We start from the raw sequence: 23,392 nt of genomic DNA on the forward strand, positions 1-23,392 counted from the left end.
ACTCATCTGCCGCCCCTGCTATCCGTGTCTATCCCGTTAAAACAGTGAGACTGCCTTTGCTACAGGAGGTTGTTTCAGAGGGCCCGCCTCATACCAGTGTCCTGGGGGATACTGCACTTTGGAGCATCAGGTTGCTACAGGAGGTTGTTTCAGAGGGCCCGCCTCATACCATTGTCCTGGGGGATACTGCACTTTGGAGCATCAGGTTGCTACAGGAGGTTGTTTCAGAGGGCCCGCCTCATACCAGTGTCCTGGGGGATACTGCACTTTGGAGCATCAGGTTGCTACAGGAGGTTGTTTCAGAGGGCCCGCCTCATACCAGTGTCCTGGGGGATACTGCACTTTGGAGCATCAGGTTGCTACAGGAGTTTGTTTCAGAGGGCCCAACACATACCAGTGTCCCGGAGAATACTGTACTTTGAAGGGTAAGTTGATCAAAGACGAATGTGCTAGCAAGATATAAGTGCAAGGCAGGGCAATTTTTCGGAATTGTTTGCTACCTCTTATTAGGTTGTGCTTGGCTTGACTTGGTGATGTAATGATATATGCATTATGCTAGCATTTACATCTAACAACAACACAGAGTCATCTAATGTTAGAAACCATCTAGGTTGACAAGGACATCACAACTTGAATTTACTTACGTTGCATGAAAAGATCCTCACAAACTTTTACTACAAACTCTTTGAGACTATACGTGTTGACAGCTGTGTGAGTCTGAGTGAAAGGGCATGGTATTTTGTAAAAGCGTGGCTCCATACCGACACTATATAAAGAATGACTTCAAGCCAATTAGCACAGCAGTGTCTTAGCATGTGCATGCAGGTAGCCTCAGCGTGTTTGCGTGTGCATGTGCGCAGAAGTGAGTCGATCTTCCACCATGTGGAAGGTTAAAATCATCCAGGGCTCGTTAACTAAACTGTCCCCAGCGTCAGCTAATTAGCACATAATAGGACAGGCGAATCTGCAACAGAGGGCCTGTAATTTAAGAATAAAGTTAATTTTACTTCTGAAGACACTCTTCATCACCATGACTGGGCAACTGCAATTAGCCATTCCCATTAGCATTGTTCATTAGCCGTGAATAATCACTTTTTACAAGCTAATTCCCATTGTTATTACAGCCAGGCCTACTTAGCATATCAACATGCATTGATCTATAGTGCTTGTGAATCAGGATACAGTAGGACAGTGGCAAATGGACAGATGATGCAAAGTAATGATTGGATCTATGCACTGGCTTTGTCAGTACAACTAATGTGTATGTTACCTCAAAAACAAAGATGGTCTTCAAATATAAAACAGTTGTTCCAACACTTTCACTCCCAATTCCTCATCACAAGCTATTTCCACCATCTGGGATCCCTGCTGTAGAAATCCTTGCTGTGGCAACATGGAAACGGCCTACCACGCTATGTTCAAGACTCAGTTTAACTATGTGTTAAAATGCCGGTATAAGAAAGAAAGGATAGGGGTACAAAAGCAACATCCAAAGTAAACATAAACACATTGGCATAATCTTCAAACTAATGAAAAGGATGGCAACATGCTGCCCATAACTATGATATCTGTTAAGTATTGAGTGAACAGTGGCCAACTGTTGCTTTTCCTAAAACCCCTGAGTGGTTACAATGGTGCATTTTTATCTGAAATCTGGTCAAGCCTCATCCCCTGCTGTCCAATACAACACCAACATGGTCGCCATGCAGCACTGGAGATGAAATTGATTCGGTCCCTTTTCTGTACCTTTTAAATGTTTTCATTTGAGACGCTTTAGCCTCTTGGTCCCCTGGGCACCTCTCCTCCCTCATCTCCCCCTCCCTCTTTAAAGTTGTTGCCAGTGGCTCTGTTATTAAGCTGTCTCCCCTTGCCCATGAACAAATAGATATCTATTAGTGGGAGTGTGTTTTCTTTATGGTGCACACTAAATGTGTTTTACCGCTCCTGGGCGGTGTTATGAAACATCCAGGTTATGATATCTAATGGGTCTATGATTTCTGTTGTGTTTCTTCTGTTGTGTTGTATTATGAGTAGTTGGTTATAGGCAGAAGATACTGTATGTAACATTACCAGGGTTGCATCAAGACAGTGAAAGACTTACAGCAAATATTGTTTTAGGGCATTTATTGAGGACCAACAAACACGGAGTCCACAAAACATTAAGAACAAATCAAATCAAAATGTATTTGTCACGTGCGCCGAATATAACACCTTACAGTGAAATGCTTACCATGACATAGAATGACCAGGTGAATCCAGGTAAAAGCTATGATCCCTTATTTGATGTCACTTGTAAAATCCACTTCAACCAGTGGAGATGAAGGGAAGGAGACAGGTTAAAGAAGGATTATTTAACCTTGAAACAACTGAGACATGGATTGTGTATATGTGCCATTCCGAGTGTGAATGGGCAACACACAAGATTTAAGTGTCTTTGAACGGGTTATGGTAGTAGGTGCCAGGCACACCAATTTGTGTCAAGAACTGCAATGCTGCTGGTGTCACGCCCTGATCTGTTTCACCTGTCCTTGTGATTGTCTCCACCTCCTCCAGGTGTCACTTATTTTCCCCAGTGTATTTATCCCTGTGTTTCATGTCTCTCTGTGCCAGTTCGTCTTGTCTGTTTCAAGTCAACCAGCGTGTTTTTTCCGTGCTCCTGCTTTTGCCATTCTCTATTTTGACCCTTGCCTGTTTTCTAGACTCTGTACCCGCCTGCCTGACCAGTCTGCCTGCCCTGACCTCGAGCCTGCCTGCCACTCTTTACCCCCTGGACTCTGATCTTGTTTTGACCTCTTGCCTGTCCATGACTATTCTCTTACCTACCCCTTTTGGATATAATAACTATCAAACACTCAAAGCATCTGTCTCCCGTGTCTGCATCTGGGTCTGGTCCTGAGCCCTTATAGTACAAACAGGCCATGACAGACGCAGCAGGCTTGGACCAGCTCCACCACACCGTCTCCCTGCAGGGAGCCACCATTGGGATGCATGAGGAGCTACTACAGGACCTTCTGGAAGGGCTTTGTTCCCTGACAGAACGCCACAACCAGGGGTTTAAGGTGATTTATGGAGCAAATCAGGGAGTTAGCTCATAGGCAGCCTACCACCGGTGAGAACCTTCAACTACCCTCAACCCTCAACTATGAGTGTTGAGTTGGTACAGCCTACCCCGGCTCCTCAGGAACCTCGCTTACCTCCTCCGGAGCGATACTCTGGGGATCCTGGTACCTGCCAGGGTTTTCTTTCTCAATGCTCCCTTATTGTTGAGCTACAGCCATCTTCGTTCCCTTCGGACCGATCTAAGATATCATATATTATTACGCTAATGTCGGGAAGGGCGCTCTCCTGGGTGAAGGTTGTTTGGGAGCAACAATCAGTCATTTGTCATCATCTGCAGGATTTTATGGCAGAGGTGAGGAAGGTGTTCGATTCTCCGGTATCCGGGAGAGAGGCTGCCCATAAGCTTCTTGAATTACAGCAAGATTCCCATAGTGTGGCAGACTAAGCTGTAGATTTTTGCACGTTGGCCGCCCGAGAGTGCCTGGAATCTGGAGTGCCTTTTCAATACCTTCCTTCACGGACTATCTGAGGTGATAAAGGATGAGATAAAGGATGAGATTTCTGAGTAGTACAGATCAGGTACCCATTATGTAATTCTGAAATTTTGTTACGGGGGTGTCCGTACCCTGTACACCTCCATGCCCTGTACACCACCATACACTGTACACCACCATGCCCTGTACACCACCATAACCTGTACACCACCATACCTTGTCTACCACATACCTCTTACACCACCATACCCTGTACACCTCCATGCCCTGTACACCACCATGCCCTGTACACCACCACACCTTGTATACCACATACCTCTTACACCACCATACCATTTACACCACCATACCCTGTATACCACCACACCTTGTATACCACATACCTCTTACACCACCATACCCTGTACACCTCCATGCCCTGTACACCACCACACCTTGTATACCACATACCTCTTACACCACCATACCATTTACACCACCATACCCTGTACATCACCATACCCTGTACACCTCCATACCCTGTATACCTCCATACCCTGTACACCACCATGCCCTGTACACCACCATACCCAGTACACCACCATACCCTGTACATCACCATACCCTGTACACCTCCATACCCTGTACACCTCCATACCCTGTACACCACCATACACTGTACACCAACATACCCTGTACACCTCCATAACCTGTACACCTCCATACCATGTGCACCTTCATACCCTGTACACCTCCATACCCTGTACACCACCATACACTGTACACCAACATACCCTGTACACCTCTATACCCTGTACACCAACATACCCTGTACACCTCCATACCCTGTACACCTCCATACCGTGTGCACCTTCATATCCTGTACACCTCCATACCCTGTAAACCACCATACACTGTACACCAACATTCCCTGTACACCTCTATACACTGTACACTTCCATACACTGTGCACATTCATACCCTATACACCTCCATACCCTGTACACCACCATACCCTGTACACCTCCATACCCTGTACACCTCCATACCCTTTACACCATCATACCCTGCACACCCCCATACCCTGTACACCACCATACCCTGTACACCTCCATACCCTGTACACCTCCATACCCTGTACACCTCCGTACCCTGTACACCTCCATGCCCTGTACACCACCATACACTGTACACCACCATGCCCTGTACACCACCATAACCTGTACCCCACCATACCCTGTGTACCTTCATACCCTGTACACCACCATACCCTGTACACCTCCGTACCCTGTACACCTCCATGCCCTGTACACCACCATACACTGTACACCACCATGCCCTGTACACCACCATAACCTGTACACCACCATACCCTGTACACCACCATACCCTATACACCACCATACCCTGTACACCTCCATGCCCTGTACACCACCACACCTTGTCTACCACATACCTCTTACACCACCATACCCTGTACACCACCACACCTTGTATACCACATACCTCTTACACCACCATACCCTGTACACCTCCATGCCCTGTACACCACCACACCTTGTATACCACATACCTCTTACACCACCATACCATTTACACCACCATACCCTGTACATCACCATACCCTGTACACCTCCATACCCTGTATACCTCCATACCCAGTACACCACCATGCCCTGTACACCACCATACCCTGTACACCACCATACCCTGTACATCACCATACCCTGTACATCACCATACCCTGTACACCTCTATACCCTGTACACCACCATACACTGTACACCTCCATGCCCCTGAGATTCTCAGTCCTCTCATTCACATAGGTTACATCTATTATGTATTCCTTTTTCCTCCAGCACAAAAGGGTATAGATCCCTCGCATACACCCACAGACTCTTGTGCACACACACACACACACACACACACACATGCACACACACACACACACACACACACACACACACACACACACACACACACACACACACACACACACACACAAACACACAAACTCATCACCTTCATGCTGTGCTGTGCCACAACACCTTTTGAAAGGTGCGAGGGGGTCTTCAACTGAGATCCATATGCTTTTTGAATCTAGCTGTGCCTATCGATCATGCTCAGAGTTCACAGGAGTGTAGGGTCACTGTTTGTTTAATTTCTACCCTTGTCTTTTAAGGCCATAACCTGTTTTCTCCGAACAATTACAATGGAAGAGGATCAATGGAGAGTCTCACAATCTTCACAGCTCGATGTGACAATAAAGGGATACTGGACTGGAGTCCCCTTCGACTAGCACCTCCCACGTTAACCTTTAATGTGACAGGCCGGACAGGTCCATCAATCACAGTGATTGACAGGTGCATCAAACACTCATCTCCAGATCAATCTGATAGATTTTCCCACTCCTTCGGTGGATTTGACATTTACCCGTGAGTTGTTTATTGTTTGGTGATTAGAAAAGCCAGGGGCAAAGACATAGGGGAGAGATCAATCATTGTGTATGCCGTCTCTTCATTGTTTCTGCCGTCTCTTAATTGTTTCTGCCGTCTCATCATTGTGTCTGCCATCTCATGATTGCATCTGCCATCTCATCATTGTGTCTATTGTCTCATCATTGTGTCTGTCGTCTCATCATTGTGTCTGCCGTCTCATCATTGTGTCTGCCATCTCATCATTGTGTCTGTCGTCTCATCATTGTGTCTGTCGTCTCATCATTGTGTCTATTGTCTCATCATTGTGTCTGTCGTCTCATCATTGTGTCTGCCGTCTCATCATTGTGTCTGCCATCTCATCATTGTGTCTGTCGTCTCATCATTGTGTCTGTCGTCTCATCATTGTGTCTGTCGTCTCATCATTGTGTCTGCCATCTCATCATTGTGTCTGTCGTCTCATCATTGTGTCTATTGTCTCATCATTGTGTCTGTCGTCTCATCATTGTGTCTGCCATCTCATCATTGTGTCTGTTGTCTCATCATTGTTTCTGCCGTCTCATCATTGTGTCTGTTGTCTCATCATTGTGTCTGTCGTCTCATCATTGTGTCTGTCGTCTCATCATTGTGTCTGTCGTCTCATCATTGTGTGTGTTGTCTCATCATTGTGCTATCCAGTATACAGTATGTAGTGCTTGAATGAAGGGAGCACACTTGGAAGTACAAGGGGAAGGGAGACCAATAGTAAGGTTATTAACACAGTGTTACCAATACCAAGGTTATTAACGTAGTGTTACAATACCAAGGTTATTAACGTAGTGTTACCAATACCAAGGTTATTAACGTAGTGTTACAATACCAAGGTTATTAACGTAGTGTTGCCAAAATTAAGGATAATAATGTAGTGTTACCAAAATTAAGGATAATAACGTAGTGTTGCCAATACTAAGGTTATTAACATAGTGTTACCAATACCAAGGTTATTAACATAGTGTTACCAATACCAAGGTTATTACCGTAGTGTTACCAAAATCAAGGTTAATTATGTAGTGTTGCCAATACTAAGGTTATTAATGTAGTGTTACCAAAATTAAGGATAATAATGTAGTGTTACCAAAATTAAGGATAATAACGTAGTGTTACCAATACCAAGGTTATTACTGTAGTGTTACAATACTAAGGTTATTACCGTAGTGTTGCCAATACTAAGGTTATTACCGTAGTAAGGTTATTACCGTTACAATACCAAGGTTATTACCGTAGTTTTACAATACCATGGTTATTAACGTTGTGTTACAATACCAAGGTTATTAACATAGTGCTACCAATACCAAGGTTATTAACATAGTGTTACCAATACCAAGGTTATTAACGTTGTGTTACAATACCAAGGTTATTAACGTTGTGTTACAATACCAAGGTTATTACCGTAGTGTTTCCAAAATCAAGGTTAATTACGTAGTGTTGTCAATACTAAGGTTATTAATGTAGTGTTACCAAAATTAAGGATAATAATGTAGTGTTGCCAATACTAAGGTTATTAACATAGTGTTGACAAAATTAAGGATAATAATGTAGTGTTACCAAAATTAAGGATAATAACGTAGTGTTGCCAATACTAAGGTTATTAACATAGTGTTGACAATACTAAGGTTATTAACATAGTGTTGCGAATGCTAGGGTTAATAACGTAGTGCTAGCAATACTATGGTTATTAACGTATTTCATCCAATACTAAGGCTATTAATATAGTGTTACCAATACTAAGGCTATTAACATAGTGTTACCAATACTAAAGTTATTAACGTAGTGTTGCCAATACCAAGGTTATTAACGTAGTGTTGCCAATACTAAGGTTATTAACGTAGTGTTACCAATACCAAGGTTATTACCGTAGTGTTACCAATACTAAGGTTATTAACGTAGTGTTGCCAAAATTAAGGATATTAATGTAGTGTTACCAAAATTAAGGATAATAACGTAGTGTTGCCAATACTAAGGTTATTAACATAGTGTTACCAATACCAAGGTTATTAACATAGTGTTACCAATACCAAGGTTATTACCGTAGTGTTACCAAAATCAAGGTTAATTATGTAGTGTTGCCAATACTAAGGTTATTAATGTAGTGTTACCAAAATTAAGGATAATAATGTAGTGTTGCCAAAATTAAGGATAATAATGTAGTGTTACCAAAATTAAGGATAATAACGTAGTGTTACCAATACCAAGGTTATTACTGTAGTGTTACAATACCAAGGTTATTAACGTAGTGTTGCCAATACTAAGGTTATTACCGTAGTGTTACAATACCAAGGTTATTACCGTAGTTTTACAATACCATGGTTATTAACGTTGTGTTACAATACCAAGGTTATTAACATAGTGCTACCAATACCAAGGTTATTAACATAGTGTTACCAATACCAAGGTTATTAACGTTGTGTTACAATACCAAGGTTATTAACGTTGTGTTACAATACCAAGGTTATTAACGTTGTGTTACAATACCAAGGTTATTACCGTAGTGTTTCCAAAATCAAGGTTAATTACGTAGTGTTGTCAATACTAAGGTTATTAATGTAGTGTTACCAAAATTAAGGATAATAATGTAGTGTTGCCAATACTAAGGTTATTAACATAGTGTTGACAAAATTAAGGATAATAATGTAGTGTTACCAAAATTAAGGATAATAACGTAGTGTTGCCAATACTAAGGTTATTAACATAGTGTTGACAATACTAAGGTTATTAACATAGTGTTGTGAATGCTAGGGTTAATAACGTAGTTCTAGCAATACTATGGTTATTAACGTATTTCATCCACTACTAAGGCTATTAATATAGTGTTACCAATACTAAGGCTATTAACATAGTGTTACCAATACTAAAGTTATTAACGTAGTGTTGCCAATACCAAGGTTATTAACGTAGTGTTGCCAATACAAAGGTTATTGACGTAATGTTACCAATACTAAGGTTATTAATGTAGAGTTAGCAGTACTAATGTTATTAAAGTAGTGTAAAAATGTGTTATGTATGACAAAATTGTGGTTTATAATCAGTTCCATGATTTTGAAATATTGATTATATATTCACAACATTAAAATATGTATCTCTTCTATCACATGATCTCAATATGATAGGATCTGGCTGCCGAGCAGATGAGGATGGGGATGCTTTGCAATATTGTCCCAATGACTAAAAGCATGTGGCAATTCCTTTTGAATTCCCTGCTGTATAAAGGAATGATGTGCCATCTGATGATGTTTATTAATGACCCTGGCATGTTTAGAGGTAGCTGCCACGTGGCTAAAGTTATGCGCCGCAAACTGAGCCTGAGCCGATACACAAAGAGAGGTGGAGAGGATAGGGCGCAAAGCACCTGGTGGACATCCATATTAATGCCTTGTCTGTGTTCCTCTGCCATGAATCTCAAGGAAGTCTCAACAACTAGCTTTGACCCTTTTGAAAACATACTCTGTATGTTATGCACCATTGTGCCCATACACCTCTCTGTATCATCAAATGGACTGGGCATGTTCTTAGCTTACAATGTAGAGAGTTCAGTTTTGGTAGAAAATAGGGCATTGAGTTTGAAACTCCACCTGATCTGACCTTCATGTCTCAGGTTACCCTGAGTGTAAAGACAGCATTTAGGAGAAAGGACTGATTACACAATATCCTCACACTGGTGACTCAACACTGAGCAAGCTGACTTTGTAAAGAAATGGTACTGAATAGTCTGATTCACCATTTTAAATGAGACAAGACTAACTGTGGTCTTGTAATGATGAAATAGCTTTGAGAATAACCCTCATCTATTTAGCCAGGGCGCTCTTTTAAAATATTGATCTTGATAATCTTTGCAAGTGGCGCGCAATAACCCCTCTGCCTTTGGAAACCTAATCCTATTTTCTTCTCACTCGGGCAGACGCTTCTACACATGAAGGAGATCCTTGCAACTTTCATGTTGCACATCAAAAAGGGAACAGTTCGAGATTCCCCATCTGCAGGAGAACGTGTACTGCTCCTGCCTCAAGGCCACAACGACACTGCTCGACCGTTTCAAAGTGAACACAGGGGGGGGGGGACCCAGAGAGAGTCAACTCACCACCACTGAAGCAGCAAGCTTAATTACCTTTACACACCAATAGAAATGCCTGTAATAAGCAGAAAATGCTCTACTTACCCACGTTCAGGCTCATAATTGCTCATTTTCACTGTGCCTTTCTAAGTAAAGACTGTCATGTGGACGAGCTGGGGAATACAAAGACGTTTGATTTTTGGAGGTGGTGGTGGTGTGCGTGTTTGTGATGGTCAGACCACTGTAGAGTTGAATAGAGTTGAAACACACACAGGAAACAGTAGGCACCCTAAGGAGTATCTGTCCCTCTCTGGTGTTTAGTACACACACAGACGTGTACATGCATGGGCTCTGAATGTCGTTTTTTTTGTAAAACTAACTTCAAGGTTCATGGAATCATATGCATCTTGCATTTAAATAAAAGGGATTGCAGGGTGTCTGTTTTTCCAAAATAATTCCCATACTCGAGCATTGCAATGGACATTTGTGGCACAAGTTTAACGATTTCTTTGTGAAACACTCAAAACACAGGGTCCAAAAACTATGGCTCATCAAAAAATGCCTCTCGTACATAGCCCTAACCCTAATCCTAGCATTTTTTATGAAATGAGCCCTTGAAGTAGGTACTATGTGGTGGAACTGCTTACACACCTACTGCTATAAAGAATAGCAAGTAGCAAAACGCATGACAATCATGCAAACATGCACTGTGCAAAATAGCAAACAGAAAAACCAGGAGGTTTTGTTGTAAACATAGTCCCACAGCCACTGATAGCTTTGACAGTAAACATAATGGCACAGCCACTGATATCTTTGACAGTAAACATAATCCCACAGAAACTGATATTTTTGACAGTAAACATAATCCCACAGAAACTGATATCTTTGACAGTAAACATAATGGCACAGCCACTGATATCTTTGACAGTAAACATAATCCCACAGCAATTGATAGTTTTGACAGTAAACATAATCCCACAGAAATTGATAGTTTTGACAGTAAACATAATCCTACAGCAATTGATAGATTTGACAGTAAACATAATCCCACAGGCTCTGATAGCTTTGACAGTAAACATAATCCCACATCAACTGATAACTTTGACAGTAAACATAATCCCACATCCACTGATAGCTTTGACAGTAAACACAATCCCACATCCACCGATAGCTTTGACAGTAAACATAATCCCACATCCACTGATAGCTTTGACAGTAAACATAATCCCACATCCACTGACAGCTTTGACAGTAAACATAATCCCACATCCACTGATAGCTTTGACAGTAAACATAATCCCACATCCACTGATAGCTTTGACAGTAAACATAATCCCACATCCACTGATAGCTTTGACAGTAAACATAATCCCACATCCACTGATAGCTTTGACAGTAAACATAATCCCACATCTACTGATAGCTTTGACAGTAAACATAATCCCACATCCACTGATAACTTTGACAGTAAACATAATTCCACATCCACTGATAGCTTTGACAGTAAACATAATCCCACATCCACTGATAGCTTTCACAGTAAACATAATCCCACATCCACTGATAGCTTTGACAGTAAACATAATCCCACATCCACTGATAACTTTGACAGTAAACATAATCCCACATCCACTGATAGCTTTGACAGTAAACATAATCCCACATCCACTGATAGCTTTGACAGTAAACATAATCCCACATCCACTGATAGCTTTGACAGTAAACATAATCCCACATCCACTGATAACTTTGACAGTAAACATAATCCCACATCCACTGATAGCTTTGACAGTAAACATAATCCCACATCCACTGATAGCTTTGACAGTAAACATAATCCCACATCCACTGATAGTTTTGACAGTAAACATAATCCCACATCCACTGATAGCTTTGACAGTAAATTGTCCACTGACATGTAAAGAAGTAGTCTCACAGCTAGAAAAACATGTTGCTCAAAATCACAAGAAGAAAGCCGTCCGCAGTGTGAAATAGTAAACGATCTGCGGTTAGACTAACAGACCAACTCTTTCTCTGTCCCTATTTTGACACAGATTCATGACTGCTTCCAATGCCACCCCATCTCAGTTTTCATAACATAATTTTTTTTGGAATAGGGTAATGATACAGGTCTGCTTAGATGTTTTTTAAGAGTATGGTTAGAGCCACATATTTCTTTATTAACCTAAAATATAACCTACCCTCCTTTTGATTAATTAGATAAGAACAGTCATTCCTTATCACGGTTCCCTTTATCAACAGCCCTATCTCACTATGATGTCACATTCTAAATAAAGAGTTGTTTGAGGGAGGTAAACACAAGTGCTAGCAGAGAGAAAGACAGTATAATATTATGTCAACACTGAACTGTTTGGTTCCCTTTAGTTGCTCTGGTTGTAAAATGCATACAATAATATCAAATGCATGTTTTCTAGTTTGTCATAGTTTTACTGGAGATGGCCCACAAAATAATTTGTAAATCATTCTCTGTTGACAAGTATTTACCACCCTTTCCAATGTGGCAAGCAGCGTTCTGTTTACAAGTTGACGCAATAGTGAAATAGAGTTATTAAGTTACATATAATGGCTATGGAGTGGAATGCAGAAATCACTGCAATGCAACAAAGGAAAGTTAAATAAAGGTGCCACAGTTCTCTAGCTCAGCTACAAGGTTTGTATTTGACAGGGAAGTGAGCTGAGGGGGTGAGAACTAGCAAGTAGCTCGCTAATGACTAGCCATTGTTACACTTGTCTCCCATTAAGACAGGGTTATGCAGCCACCCACAAATCAGCTCCCGTAATATGCCTCATCCGTCCCTCTATTTGTTGAACGCACATTGATGAGAAATAAAGTTCTCGACATGAACTCTGGGCCTCATAAAACTAACTGATTGTCCAACCTACGCAGTCCAGGCAAGTGCTTGGCGTGGACCTCTGCGCCTCCCAACGTGACACATCGTCCTAATGTTTCTTCTACTGTCCTCTCCGAGGTGATGATGATTGGGGAGGAGAGTGGTGATCAGAGAGAGAGTAAGGCAGAAAGAAAGTGAGTGCTCATCTTAGGGTTGAGGATGGTGTTGTTCTCCACGCTGCCTTGTCCAGATCCCACAGCATAGGTCATCATGTTTTCTATAATGAAGCCCAGAGGCAGTGCGAATGGAAATGCCCCAATTAGACACTTTTATTCAAATGTACACAACAGTTCTATGAGACTTTGGCGATGAATAGCGTTTCTCATTGTGAAAACAAAACCCTGTGTTTATCATCTAAACCCTTCAAACTCAACTCTGGATCACGAAGACAGTTCCACTGCATTTTTTCCATTGTTGCCCTCTAATCAGGGACTGATTTTGACATGGGTCACCAGGTGGGTTCAATTGATAATCAGGTGGAACAGAAAACCAGCAGGCTCTGGACCTTGTTGGGAAATAGTTGAATATCCCTGAACTATACTGTATAAAGTATTCTATATATTCTGTCTGTTGATTCTGTTTACTGTGACATCACAATTACACCAAATCTAATTCTGGGTATATGTAAATGTGCTTGGCGAATAAAGGTGATTCTGTGACCTTCTCAATAATGTGGCAAGCAGAAGAGGAAGCAGGGAATTCTGGGAGGTGGGCTGCCTGGCAGGGTTGTGGATCGGTTGAGCACCGTGTTAAGGTCAGTGATGGTATTTGGAGGTGGTTTGGAGTATACTTTGCGGAGCAAGTGAGGTAAGGAGGATGAAGTTTATATTTTCTTAATGAGAGGATGTCCTCATTGTGCCTCATCTCCACATATACCTTGTGAATGAGGCCATTACCAACCCCACATTTCACATCTTTATTTTCCCTGAGTTTATTCTCCACCCATTCTCCCTGCAGAGTCTTGGGCATCAGCGTACCAACCCCTGCTACCAACTGACACTTAGTGCCCAAAACCTTCCCCCAGGGGGGTTGCTGTAGCTAAAATGCAAGCTGATCTATTATTAATCGGATGCAAGTGCTTATTTGCATGCCTGTTGATGTATCGATTCAGTCATGTGAAGCGCACAAAAAGGCTGGAGGGAGTCGTTTTTCTAATTTGCACCCCCTCACCCATCCCATTCCACGCATTCCCTCGGCGTCTGTCTGTCAAGACCCATTTTCCTGCCCCCAGCGAAAAACGAAGTCACAGTTTCCGCTTCAGCACAAAATCATTTCAAACAGATAGGGTCTTACATGCTCTGAATTACTTTGATGAATTACAACCGTCCATCTCTTCTATTTGTTTTTAGGTAACACTACATTATTTTGGGATTTTTTTAATTTAACCGTTATCTAACTATGCAAGTCAGTTAAGAACAAAATCTTATTTACAATGACAGCCTACCCCAGATAACACTGGGCAAATTGTGCACCACCCTATGAGAGTCCCAATCACAGCTGGATGTAAACCAAGGACTGTAGTGACACCTCCTTGCACTGAGATGCAGTGCCTTAGACCACTGCGCCACTCAGGTAACCTTAGGAACAAAGCACGAATGCCCTGAACCTAACATGAAAAACATAGCCTTTATGTACACCTGAAATCAACGCATCAATGCATTGCATTGTAAAAACAGGAGACATTAAGATAAATAATTTCAATGCAATTGCTCCAGGTAAGTGTGATGGGTTGGGTCTGGAATTTGAATGAAGGGCTTGAAAGGGTCAGAATGAAGTGAGAACTCCAGCTTTGTGGTAGGGTCACTGTAAACGAATGAGGCGGGAGTCCACCCACACTTAGCCCTGCTGCTCAACCCTGAGGTCACTCTCATCTGAAGCCCCTCTGGGTCTGTAGAAGCAACTTATCCTGTTGGTAATGGTAGCTTATACATTTATTGACCTTCTTCCTCTGATCCTCTCAACTATCTGCAAGTCTTTTCAATTTCTTGACTTTTGCCTCCTTCGCCTCACGAACTCCAACAATCTGGTATGTTACAATGCACGATGCAGTATTGAAAACACGCACATGTGTGATAAGATATACAATGCGTGTGTACAGGAAGCTTGCAAGCAAATCCACAAACAAACACACAGACACAAACACACAGAAACATCCGAAGTAAGAGCGCAGGTTGCCTCTAGATCCATGCAGACACGATACTGACCACCCTCTGTGCTGGTGCAGATAACTCCCTTCTCCTTCCTTACTTCCCTCCCGTCTCCCTTTCTCAATCCATTCCTCTCTCCTCATTTCCCCTCATTCCCAGGAAGCTGATGCATTGGGCCATGCACCACAGGGATACTCTCCACCACCCCTGCCAGCTCATCCCTGTCTGGGCCTGGAAGATATTACCCCACCCTCCCCGTTCCACCCTCCCCTTCTCTCTTATCTCCCCCAGCGTGCTTACAGCTGGCCCTCCTCTATCCATACTTCTCTTAAGGACCCAGCCCACGAGAAAGCATGCCTTTGCTTTATAGTCCCAACATCTGCTTGCTGTCTCCTGTGGTTGAGCGAGCACAAGCTGTCTTTTCTGTTACACGGGCCAAGTTAGGCTCCGGTCTGTTCCTAAGTCTGTGTAATTAAAGCACTGCATTGCCTGCAGTGAGAGTGGGTGACCAGAACCTAGGTAACACACAGAGGGGGTGACCTGAACCTAGGTAGAACACAGAGGGGGTGACCTGAACCTAGGTAGAACACAGAGGGGGTGACCTGAACCTAGGTAGAACACAGAGGGGGTGACCTGAACCTAGGTAGAACACAGAGGGGGTGACCTGAACCTAGGTAGAACACAGAGGGGGTGACCTGAACCTAGGTAGAACACAGAGGGGGTGACCTGAACCTAGGTAGAACACAGAGGGGGTGACCTGAACCTAGGTAGCAAACATAGGGAGTGACCTGAACCTAGGTAGCAAACATAGGGAGTGACCTGAACCTAGGTGGAAAACAGCCCAGAAAAAGAAATATGAATAGATAGCATTGGGATACCAGAGTGGATGCTGGGATATTGGAGTGGTTGCTGCCCACTTTAAAATCAATAAAAGGTAATCGATAGTTAAAGGTCAACTTTCAGGTGTAGCAGAACAGCATGGGGTGCACACTTCAGTGATTTGGTGGTCAAACATTTCACATTACTTATTCACACAAAGGAGTGATGCTCTTTACCCCCTGTGGAGTGCACGGTCACTACAAGTCATAGAGTCTTTTGTTGTTGTTTATTGTTGAATCACTTTCCTCTGATTTTCATCTTTTAATCTTGGTTCTGCTGCTGCCGGCAATTCCTATTTTATATTCCCCGATGTATCTTCTCTTCTCTTTTGTAGTCCTTATATTATTATCAGTGGGAGCCACTCCATTCCTGCCCTCATCCTCCATCAGAGGGCTTGCACTTGACTGGACCCATGCTCATATCCTTCCACATACATCCTATCCTTTTCAAATGTCAAGCGAAAGGGCAGCCTTAATCCCAGACTTCCCCAGATGAAAACCACAGGGAGATGTTCGGTTGGACGCCACATGCTTTATCACGCACCATTACAGGGGTTACCAGGTGGTCCAAGGCAGATGCAGCCAACTAAGCATGTACCCTGGGTTTCCTTTTTCAATAACATTTTGTCTGTTCACAGCCTGGGGAATTAACTTGACACTGACTTCACAAGCAGAGCAAGTGATATTCCTTCCTCGAGACTATCAATATCAAATCAAACCAAACAAAAATCTAATTGTACTTGTCACATGCTTCGTAAACAACAGATGTGGAAATGCTTACTTACAGGCCCTTAGCAGTCTTATAGCTTGGGGGTGGAAGCTGTTCAGGGTTGTGATTGGTTCCAGACTTGGTGCATTGTTACCACTTGCCGTGCGGTAGCAGAGAGAGCTGGAGTCTTTGACAATTTTAAGGGCCTTCCTCTGACACCGCCTGGTATAGATGTCCTTGATTTCAGGGAGCTCGTCCCCAGTGATGTACTGGTCCATACGCATTACCCTCTGTAGCGCCTTGCGGTCGTATGCCAAGCAGTTGCAATACCAAGCGGTGATACAGCCAGCCAAGATGCTCTCAATGGTGGAGTTGTAGAACTTTTTGAGGATCTGAGGGCCCATGCCAAATCTTTTCAGCATTCGGAGGTTTGCAGAGGCGTTGCCGTGCCCTTTTCACGACTGTGTTGGTGTGTTTGGACCATGATAAATCCTTAGTGATACGGACACAGAGGAACTTGAATCTCTCGTCCCTCTCCACTACAGCCCCGTTGATGTGAATGGGGGCGTGCTCGGCCCTCTGTTCCCTGTAGTCCAAGATCAGCTCCTTTGTCTTGTTGACGTTGAGGGCGAAGTTGTTGTCCTGGCACCACACTGCCAGTTCTCTGACCTCTTCCCTATAGGCTGTCTCATCCTCATCGGTGATCAGATCTACCACCGTTATGTCGTAGGCAAACTTAATGCTGGTGTTGGAGTAGTGCTCATATCCTGTACCAGATCATGTTGCTATGGAGACTAGGATGGGAGTGCAGCGATGACACAAGATCGTAACTAGCAATTGGATATCACAAAAAAAATTCCCTTCACTGGTACTAAGGGGCATAGCCCAAAACATGAAAAACAGCCCTAGATCATTATTGCTCCTCCACCAAACTTTACTGTTGGCACTATGCATAGGTGCAGGTAGCGTTCTCCTGGCATCCGCCAAACCCATATTCGTCCATCGGACTGACAGATGGTTAAGCGTGATTCATCACTCCAGAGAATGTGTTTCCAATGGCGTTGAGCTTTACACCTCTCCAGCCAATGCTTGGCATTGCACATGGCGATCTTAGTCTTGTGTGTGGCTAGTTGGCCATGGAAACCCATTTCATGAAACTCCCGACAAACAGTTCTTGTGCTGACATTGCTTCAAGAGGCAGTTGGAATGTGGTAGTGAGTATTGCAACCGAGGACAGATTTTTACGCTAGTTTTTTACGCTATTCGGTATTCCTGTTCTGTGAGCTTGTGTGGCCTACCACTTCACAGCTGAGCCGTTGTTGCTCCTAGACAAATTCACTTCACAATAACAGCGTTTACAGTTGACCGGGGCTGCTCTAGCATGTTAGAATTTTCATGAACAGATTTGTTGGAAAGGTGGCATCCTATGACATTGCCACATTGAAAGTCACTGACCTCTTCAGTAAAGCCATTCTATTGCCAATGTTCTTTATGGAGATTGCATGGCTTTGTGCTCGATTTTATACTGGACAAAGGACAAGAAGGTAGAGACAACAATGCATCACGCAAAGCAGTCACAACTGTCAGTAAGAGTGTCCATGATTGAGTCTTTGAATGAAGAGGTTGAGATAAAACTGTCTAGTTTGAGTGTTTGCGCAGCTCTTTCCAGTCACTAGCTGCAGCAAACTAAAAAGACAAGTGACCCAGGAATGTGTGTGCTTTGGGGACCTTTAACAGAATGTGACTGGCAGAATGGGTGTTGTATGTGGAGGATGAGAGCAGCAGTAGATATCTCAGATAGGGGGAGAGAGGCCTAAGAGGGTTTTATAAATGAGCATAAACCAGTGGGTCTTGCGACGGGTTTAAAGAGGTGACCAGTTTACAGAGGAGTATAGAGTGCAGTGATGTGTCCTATACGGAGCATTGGTGGCATTTCTGATGGCTGAATGGTAAAGAACATCTAGCCGCTCGAGAGCACCCTTACCTGCCAATCTATAAATTATGTCTCCTTAATCTAGCATGTGTAACAGTATAGCTTCCGTCCCTCTCCTAGCCCCTACCTGGGCTCGAACCAGGGACCCTCTGCACGAACCATGGACTCTATGCACATATCAACAACTGACACCCACGAAGCATCGTTACCCATCTCTCCACAAAAGCCACGGCCCTTGCAGAGCAAGGGGAACAACTACTTTCAAGGTCTCAGAGCGAGTGACATCACCGATTGAAACGCTATTAGCGCGCACCACCACTAACTAGCTAGCCATTTCACATCGGTTACACATGGGTAGGATGTTCATCTGAATCAGGGTTAGTTTGGCAGCTGGGGTGAAAGAGGAGCGATTACGATAGAGGAAACCATGTCTAGATTTAACCTTAGCCTGCAGATTTGATATGTGCTGGGAGAAGGACAGTGTACCGTCTAGCCATACTTCCAGTACTTGTATGAGGTGACTACCTCAAGCTCTAAACCCTCAGATGTTGTAATAACACCTGTGGGGAGAGGGACATTCTTCTTTCCAAACCACAAGTAGAAATGTTCACCCATCTCAAGGTTAGTGATGGCTGCTCTAATGTCCAGAAATTATTTTCAGTCATAGGAAACAATGGCAGAAATATGATGTACAAAAAAAGTTAAGATCAGCACAGACTACCACACAAAATAGTAGTATTGGTCAGGAGCCCGAAAAATGGCTGCCATACATTCCAGCACCATTCTGTGCATTATGTCACAACCATCTTTTAACCCTTTTTATGTGTTTTCAGACGTCCTGCAATTATGATATAATATGATTTTAATCAGGCAGTCTTTCCGATTCATGTTGGTTTTTGTTAAGAGTGTGGGCCTTTGGCTTTCAAGTCTAGCAACTGTAATTGACATGTAGAGAAAAGGAGGAATGGTAGGTTTCTGAGCTCAGTGTGATCCAAATGATTCATGCCGCAGCGAGAAAATGACTGAAATTAGCCAAGCTTCCCTCACAACTCCTGCTGCTAACACTGGCAGCAGAACTGACAAACATCGAGGTTGAGAAAGAGTGAAAGAGAGAGTGAGAGAGATAATTTAGTATTTCTTTAAATATCTGTGGGTACATCTTCCTATTCTAAATCAATAATTTGTACCATTATTATAACGTTGTGCCACCAGGGAGTGGTAACACCAATTAGACATTTTAGATAATTTTAAGGATATATTTTAAATAGATGCTCAAATCTAAGGTCATCAATAATTTAAACAATTTAAATAAATTGTTTGCCACTGAATAGAATTCTTAAGATCCTTGTATATCTTTGTGATCAGTGATTTTCAAGGTGGTAACACCAATGATATAAAACTGAAGGACACACAGGTCACACTTTATTTGGATAGTCTGCATTGTCCATCTGTAGATGCTCTACTTGGCCATACTATCAACAAACTATCTGATGATAAGCAACTGGTTGCTAAGGTTAGAGTTAGCTTCACGGTAAGGTTTAGAATAAGGGTTAGGGTAAGTGTAAGGGTTAAGGCTAAGGGTTAAGTTTAGGGTTAGGAAAAGGGATTACGTCTTGAGCTATGGCTAGGGCTTGGGCTAGGGTTAGTAGATAGAAATGTTACTGATAGTCTTTAGAGCATCTACAGATGGACTATCCAAATAAAGTGCTACTGACAGATGTTACGCTAGTAAAACATGTAGGTGTGTAACGGTTGTTGGAAGAAGGTGTGGACCAAGTTGCAGAGTGGTACGTGTTCATGATTATTTAATAGAACAGAACACTGAATGACAAAAACAACCCCCCCCCCCTCAAAGGTGCGGACTCCGGCCGCAAAACCTAGACCTATAGGGAAGGGTCTGGGTGGGCATCTATCCGCGGTGGCGACTCTGGTGCGGGACGTGGACCCCTGGAGCGGGGACCCTCGCAGTGGGCCCCGGATGGGAGGGCGACTCTGGCAGCTCCGGACAGGTGGGCGACTCTGGCAGCTCCGGACAGGAAGGCGACTCTGGCAGCTCCGGACAGGAGGGCGACACTGGCAGCTCCGGACAGGAGGGTGACTCTGGCAGCTCCGGATAGGAGGGCGACACTGGCAGCTCCGGACAGGAGGTCGTCTCTGGCAGCTCCGGACAGGAGGGCAACTCTGGCAGCTCCGGACAGGAGGGCGACTCTGGCAGCTCCGGACAGGAGGGCGACTCTGGCAGCTCCGGACAGGAGGGTGACTCTGGAAGCTCCGGACAGGAGACAGGCACAGGACTCACCAGGCTGGGGAGACATACAGGCGGCCTCCTCCATGGCAGAGGCACCGGACACACTGGGCCGTGGAGGCGCACTGGCGGTCTTGAGCGCCGGCAAACGCGGGACGCTGGCACCGAGCACACCGGCCTATGAATGCTCGGCCGAGACACAGTGCGCATCACCCCATAGCACGGGGCCTGACCAGTCACATGCTTGCCAGTGTAAGCACGGGGAGTGGGCTCAGGTCTCCATCCTGACTCTGCCACACTCCCCGTGTGCCTCCAAAACATTTTTTGTGGGGCTGCCTCTTGGGCTTCCTTGCCAGCCATGTTCCCTCGTAGTGTTGCCGCTCAGCTTTAGCTGCCTCCAGTTCCTCCTCTGGATGGCGATACTCCCCAGCCTGCCTCCAGGGTCCCTTCCCATCCAGGATCTTCTCCCATGTCCAGGAGGCCATTACACCACGCTGCTTGGTCCTTTGGTGGTGGGTAGTTTTGTAACGGTTGTTGGAAGAAGGTGTGGACCAAGGTGCGGCGTGGTACGTGTTCATGATTATTTAATAGAACAGAACACTGAATGACAAAAACAACAAAGAGAACGAAATGAAAAAACGAAACAGTTCTGTCTGGTGCAGACACAAAAACAGAAAACATAGAACAAAACAGAATGCCAACCCAACTCACGCCCTGACCAAACCAAAATAGAGACATAAAAAGGATCTCTAAGGTCAGGGCATGACAAGGTGTTTTAAAAGCTTTATTTGTTTTTACTGATCTATACAATATACTACATTGTTTTGTTTACTGTCTAGCATTTCAAATAATAGATAGATATATCTACAGTGCCTTGCGAAAGTATTCGGCCCCCTTGAACTTTGCGACCTATTGCCACATTTCAGGCTTCAAACATAAAGATATAAAACTGTATTTTTTTGTGAAGAATCAACAACAAGTGGGACACAATCATGAAGTGGAACGACATTTATTGCATATTTCAAAATTTTTTAACAAATCAAAAACTGAAAAATTGGGCGTGCAAAATTATTCAGCACCCTTAAGTTAATACTTTGTAGCGCCACCTTTTGCTGCGATTACAGCTGTAAGTCGCTTGGGGTATGTCTCTATCAGTTTTGCACATCGAGAGACTGACATTTTTTCCCATTCCTCCTTGCAAAACAGCTCGAGCTCAGTGAGGTTGGATGGAGAGCATTTGTGAACAGCAGTTTTCAGTTCTTTCCACAGATTCTCGATTGGATTCAGGTCTGGACTTTGACTTGGCCATTCTAACACCTGGATATGTTTATTTTTGAACCATTCCATTGTAGATTTTGCTTTATGTTTTGGATCATTGTCTTGTTGGAAGACAAATCTCCGTCCCAGTCTCAGCTCTTTTGCAGACTCCATCAGGTTTTCTTCCAGAATGGTCCTGTATTTGGCTCCATCCATCTTCCCATCAATTTTAACCATCTTCCCTGTCCCTGCTGAAGAAATGCAGGCCCAAACCATGATGCTGCCACCACCATGTTTGACAGTGGGGATGGTGTGTTCAGTTGTGTTGCTTTTACGCCAAACATAACGTTTTGCATTGTTGCCAAAAAGTTCAATTTTGGTTTCATCTGACCAGAGCACCTTCGTTCCACATGTTTGGTGTGTCTCCCAGGTGGCTTGTGGCAAACTTTAGATGACACTTTTTATGGATATCTTTAAGAAATGGCTTTCTTCTTGCCACTTCTTGCCAGATTTGTGCAATATACAACTGATTGTTGTCCTATGGACAGAGTCTCCCACCTCAGCTGTAGATCTCTGCAGTTCATCCAGAGTGATCATGGGCCTCTTGGCTGCATCTCTGATCAGTCTTCTCCTTGTATGAGCTGAAAGTTTAGAGGGACGGCCAGGTCTTGGTAGATTTGCAGTGGTCTGATACTCCTTCCATTTCAATATTATCGCTTGCACAGTGCTCCTTGGGATGTTTAAAGCTTGGGAAATCATTTTGTATCCAAATCCGGCTTTAAACTTCTTCACAACAGTATCTCGGACCTGCCTGGTGTGTTCCTTGTTCTTCATGATGCTCTCTGCGCTTTTAACGGACCTCTGAGACTATCACAGTGCAGGTGCATTTATACGGAGACTTGATTACACACAGGTGGATTGTATTTATCATCATTTGTCATTTAGGTCAACATTGGATCATTCAGAGATCCTCACTGAACTTCTGGAGAGAGTTTGCTGCACTGAAAGTAATTTTTCAGTTTTTGATTTGTTAAAAAAGTTTGAAATATCCAATAAGTGTCGTTCCACTTCATGATTGTGTCCCACTTGTTGTTGATTCTTCAAAAAAAAATACAGTTTTATATCTTTATGTTTGAAGCCTGAAATGTGGCAAAAGGTCGCAAAGTTCAAGGGGGCCGAATACTTTCGCAAGGCACTGTAAATCCACAAAACGTCACTACACCTTTACACATCACCCTTGGGTACAACACAAAGAT

At 43.5% G+C, this 23,392-nt stretch overlaps 1 protein-coding gene across 1 annotated transcript in view; it reads right to left on the minus strand.

Moving 5' to 3' along the window:
- LOC139365853 (uncharacterized) overlaps positions 1 to 17,694 on the minus strand; it is a 111,976-nt gene extending 94,282 nt beyond the window's left edge. Inside the window, exons 1-2 of the mRNA XM_071102915.1 lie at positions 17,640 to 17,694; positions 17,323 to 17,468 (exon numbers count right to left, since the gene is read on the minus strand). Coding sequence (XP_070959016.1) covers positions 17,323 to 17,468; positions 17,640 to 17,694 — 201 coding nt within the window. The remainder of the gene's footprint in view (positions 1 to 17,322; positions 17,469 to 17,639) is intronic.
- Positions 17,695 to 23,392: the final 5,698 nt, after the last annotated feature.

This window comes from Oncorhynchus clarkii, chromosome 14 (assembly GCF_045791955.1).
Source record: "Oncorhynchus clarkii lewisi isolate Uvic-CL-2024 chromosome 14, UVic_Ocla_1.0, whole genome shotgun sequence".
Lineage (NCBI taxonomy): Eukaryota > Metazoa > Chordata > Actinopteri > Salmoniformes > Salmonidae > Oncorhynchus > Oncorhynchus clarkii.